The 5,000-nt window shown below is 43.5% G+C and overlaps 1 protein-coding gene across 1 annotated transcript in view; it reads right to left on the bottom strand.

Annotated features, from left to right (window-relative positions):
* Window positions 1-1,814: 1,814 nt before the first annotated feature.
* ptprua (protein tyrosine phosphatase receptor type Ua) overlaps window positions 1,815-5,000 on the bottom strand; it is a 139,664-nt gene continuing 136,478 nt past the window's right edge. Inside the window, exons 31-33 of the mRNA XM_030789339.1 lie at window positions 4,540-4,697; window positions 2,654-2,789; window positions 1,815-1,877 (exon numbers count right to left, since the gene is read on the bottom strand). Of these exons, the coding sequence (XP_030645199.1) occupies window positions 1,815-1,877; window positions 2,654-2,789; window positions 4,540-4,697 (357 nt within the window). The remainder of the gene's footprint in view (window positions 1,878-2,653; window positions 2,790-4,539; window positions 4,698-5,000) is intronic.

Genomic DNA, 5,000 nt, shown 5'->3' with positions numbered 1-5,000 from the left:
TGTGTTGCCAGACATCAAGTTAAACCTTGCTCAGCATTTCCGCAAGAGGAGTAGAACAATAAAACACATGTACAGACAGAAGGCTAATGTTGAAAGAAGTCAGGAAAAAAACCCCCAAACAAAACGATTAAAGAAAAAAAAAAAAAAAGCCTGCCTTGTCTGTGCTTCACAACCTTTAGGAGTCACGTCTAGCTCAACATCCACTGAGATCTTGTTTTGGCGTCTTATTTCCACTCCCCGATGACGTCTAAGAGCTGGACATGTTTTCTATCCAAGCCTCTTTGATGACTTTGTAGTTTTGAGGACTGTAAACCTTAATGAAAACAGGATCCAACTTTTAATGAAAACCAACCCACGAGAGGAAAGGTCAGGCTATTACCATAACAATTTTGGCGTTTCTGTTACTCGTGTCCTCCGTAATTAGCTGTATGAAACTGAAAGCAATGCCACGGACAATGAACATCAGGACAACGTGATAAAAGCGACATCATAATGTTTTATTCTTTCATTTGTACACCATATAGAAAATAATAACACAATGAATAAATATAAATTTAAAAAGCAATTCTTTCTGTGAGTACGTCTTCCTCTTCCTCTTCCTCTTCTTCTTCCTCTTCCTCTTCTTTCCCCCACAGTAGCATCTTTTTCTTTTCTTTTGTTTTTTTTTTTTTATTATTCATCTTATTATTATTATTTTTTTTTTTAAACTTTATTTCTAATGCTCTCTATGAAAGCCGGTGCCTTGTGTAGGACACCCGAAGCACACAGGGTCACAGACTGCAATGGAGCACGGACAGTTTAGCTGGCATGCAGACGCTCGAATGGTGCCCTCTTCTCACAGATACAAACAGAGTGTATTGGCACGGTTAAGACGACATCTAGAAACAACTGTAAAATGTCTACCATATGTACACAAACAATAAATACAAGTAAGTCAAACTCAAGAAACAAATTCCCAAAACGGTCGGTGAAAACCCCAGCCAAGTCACAGATCTCTCTCTCTCTCTCTCTCTCTTTCTCTCACTGAATCACAAAAAAACTTTTCAAACGTCCCAGTAACACAACAAAGGGATGGCATTTCCTAAATCTCCCAGCATTCCATTAGCCTTTTTACCATATGCCATTACAGTCCTTTTTTTTAATATATATATATATATCCCTCTTTCGGATATCTTTCGTCGTTAAAATGTGTGATGCGTATCCACAGTAGATTGCACCGTTTACAAGGTAAAACAATACACGTAAATACAGATACAATGAGTTTGCAGCAGTCTTCCTTTTGTCTTGTTACAGTGTGTTCCTCTGGCTTTGTGGCTAAGGCAGAGAGTGGCAAAAGAGCTCAGAAAAAAAAAAACTCAGAACAAAGCATGCCTGTTGGTCATTCGATGGTCATGTGACCAGGTACGGGGCCAATCCCATCGCTTTTAAAGTAGGATGTGACACAGCCTCTCCCACTGACACCCTCAATCCTTGACATGAACATCTGGCACCAAAAACTGGAGCAAGGCGGAGGAAAAGAATAAACAAACCCCAAAAAAAAAAAAAAAAAAAAAAGTGGTTGGGGAGAAAGGCGGCAAGAAGGAGGAAAGAAAGAGGTGAGGGAGTATCGTACAGGACCAGGAAGGAGGTGCAAGAAGTCTCATATCCTCTTTTGACTTCTGTCGGGTCGGCTTTTCGGGTGGAGGGTAGACAGATTCGTTCATTCTGGCCCGGGGAGGTCAAGAGCGGGAGGGGATAAGAGGATGGACGACACAGAGACTGGCCTCTCTTCTGTCTCTCTCTCCTGGTGTTAGACGAGGCAGGAGGTCCTCTCGTTATCTGACCTCTAAGCAGTCCAGATACTCCAGGGCCAGGTCATAGCAGAACTTATACTGCTCCTGTAATCACAGAAAAAAAAAAAAAAAAATTCAAACAAACAAACAAGCCAAACAACAACAACAACAAAAAAATCAAAATTCAAAACAGTTAACTACCAGGTCATAGAACTTACACTGCTCCTGTAATGACAGAAATGCCCCCCCCCCCCCCACACACACATGCGCACACACGCACACACACACACATAGAAAAATAAGTGTTTTTTTGTTTGTTTGTTTAAATTACGAATGTGACACATTTTCTTTCATATCAGTTCTCTTTTCAGCATAGTTAAAAAAAATGAACAAACAGTTGTTGGTCCACACTAATAACAACTGTCTCACCAAGCACAGGGTTTCTTTCGTTGAAAACCAGAGAGGGTGTGTATAATTTTGATTTGTCCCTCCGGTTCAGGCTTAACACGTCCCACCCTCCCTGTCGTGAACGACTTTGGTTGTCTCAGCTAGCTACTGGCTAATTGTTTAAAAAATGATGAATTGTCTGGATTTTGAATTTTGGAATAACGAGGCACACACGCACGGCTCCAGTTATGCTATGGGCGATATATCAATTTTGTATGCTGCACAGTTCAGACCAAAGCGTCTGCTGTGCCGAACTGTAAATCATTCTCTGTCACAGCTGATAATTGAAAATATGCAAAAAAAAAAAAAAAAAAAATTCTTACTTTACCCCTTTTTCATAGTTCACGTTGGTATTAATATTTGGCGTGAATATTTATTTTTGAATGTCTGTTACAGATATGGAACACTGAAGCTGAGAGCTGAACAATACACACCATCGTCTCCACCATGTTGGGCTTGGAGTTCCGTAGTGTCTTCACGGCGTAGAAGACATCCACCACGCTCTGGTGTCTGATCATCTCCAAAATCATCGTACAAGCACAGAAAGTACCGCTACGCCCACCGCCGTTCCTACCACAACAGAGAAAGAGAGAGAGAGAGAGAGTTAGACAGGCTATTTATCAGAATTTGCTAGGGAGGTATGGACTGTTCTTAAGTAAGAAAGAGAAAAATGGGACACAATGAGATACAGAGTGAGAGAGAGAGAGAGAGAGAGAGAGAGAGAGATTTTCCACTGTATTGCGGAGGTATAAAGTCGCCTCCTCTATCACAGTGGGCTTGTGAGAGGAACAACTGGGCGCTGTCTGTGTGCCAGCGAGGACAGCGTCAAAGGCTGAGTAAGGCACATCTCAAGAGTCATTTGGGGAACATCAAAGGCCAGAGGACATTGGTGGTACTTCTAAAAGAAGCTTGCGGGGTGTGTGTGTGTGTGTGTGTGTGTGGTGTGTGGGTGGGTTGGGTTTTTTTTTTTCGGTAAAGCTGTGAAGAGGTAACGTCACCTCAGACAAAAAAAAACAAAAAAACTCAGATCATCAGCGCTTCGGGAATGCTGACAGAGAGAAGGGCGAAATCGAAGAGGACGACTTTGAAGCTCCGGCACCGACGCATCTGTGAAACATTCTCATTAGCGCCGCGGCCGGAGTATTAAAAAAAAAAACTTCTGACTGACGCCGACAAATAGGTTTTTTTTTTTTTTTTTTTTTATCCCTGCCAGCCAAAGCTGAGAGGGGCCAAATATTGAGGAAAATTAAGACATGAAAAAAAAACCCCAGGCAGGAGAGGAGAGGGGGAACAGAGATCTCCTGCCTGGAGCAGATTTATCATAGCGCAAGCGGTTGTCACTGTCACCAGTCCGAAGAGGAGAGGCCTTTGAGGTCTGGGTTTTACCGAGTTCACATATATACGAGAGAACACGGTGTATAATTCATTCAGAGACCGACGTGCAGACCTCGTTTTATTTATTTAATTATTCGGGGGTTTTTACAGCCAGCACTGAAGAGCATTGCGTTGCCTCTCCCTTGCCTTGTGTTTAGATCTTGAAGTGGAGTTAAAGAGAGATTTGGGAGACTGTCCAGGCAGTCGACTTGGATTTTACAAGGTGTGCATAAGATCAATGAGCGTATTTAATTGCTTTTGGGGGTGTGGACGGAGCAGAGTCTGGACACGAGGGAGACAAACCCTGGGGAGGTGTGTTTTATAGTGAGGACGTATGAGAAGGACTGGTCTCCAATTAACCAGCACGGTGGAGAGAGAGAGAAACACACGCTGGGCTCGGAAGGAGCAATCTTAAGATTTTGAGCCTCTGTGATTTGGGGCTTCTTAGCTAAGGAAAAGGCTGAACGAGGACAGAGCCTAAATTGACTCTCTGTATAGTAGCTCTTGGTCTATAATGAACTTAGCGAGCTGGTCTATAAGGAGACACCAAAAGGAAGTATGAGAGCCTGGAAGTATGAGAGTGAGCAGGTTTAGCGACTTAGCTTCGGAGACTCAGTCAAAGAGAAAGCAAGGACTCACGAGATACCAAACATGGATTAGCCATTCGCTAAGTTAGCTAAGTTCTATACAATAATTGCTTTATGTTGAAAAAATTGTAAAGGGGATATGAGGGTGTAGTCTGTAGAAATTACTGACGGTACTGATATAAGGGAAGGTTCTGTAATTGTAGTTTGGTGGAGTACCTCAATGTGAGTGCACTTCTTGTAGGTTGCTTTGGTGTAAGGGCGTCTGCTAAAGGAACAACACTGAAAATGTTCGTGCTTGTGTAAGGTGAGGGATAGAGTCAGAGTTAAGAGTCAGAGCTGGAGGGCGGGCTATGACTCACAAGCAGTGGACCACGGTCCGGCCCTCGCCGCATTCCCTCTGCCACTTGTGCACCTGGGCTAGGAGAGTCAGGAAGGCTTTCTTGGAGTCGGGAATGTCCCTGTAGGCCGACCAGCGCAGGAACTGGAAATGCCGAACCACCAGGTGTCCTTCCTGTAGCTGAGAGGAGAAGAGGGATATTATGAAAACATGAGCGCAGACAGTTCGCGAACTGAAGGTTAGGCGCTAAATCAAAGACATTACAGATGTCTCTGCGTTGTACCAGTACTACTACTACTACTAATACTACCACTACCACCACAGAAAACCATGCCCTTGTTCCATCACACCGCCATTCCCAGCATTCCTGGCAAAGGGAATGCATTGCAAGGGGAGGTTTGCAACGCGTGTCTTCACCTTCTAAAGCAGCGATTTGTTCTCATTAGATGGGATATCCATCAGGGGCAGGTGCTAGTCTACCGC

Source organism: Chanos chanos, chromosome 12 (assembly GCF_902362185.1).
Source record: "Chanos chanos chromosome 12, fChaCha1.1, whole genome shotgun sequence".
Taxonomy (NCBI): domain Eukaryota; kingdom Metazoa; phylum Chordata; class Actinopteri; order Gonorynchiformes; family Chanidae; genus Chanos; species Chanos chanos.
Note: the sequence above shows the minus strand (reverse complement) of the source record. Positions and strands in the feature narration are given on the sequence as shown.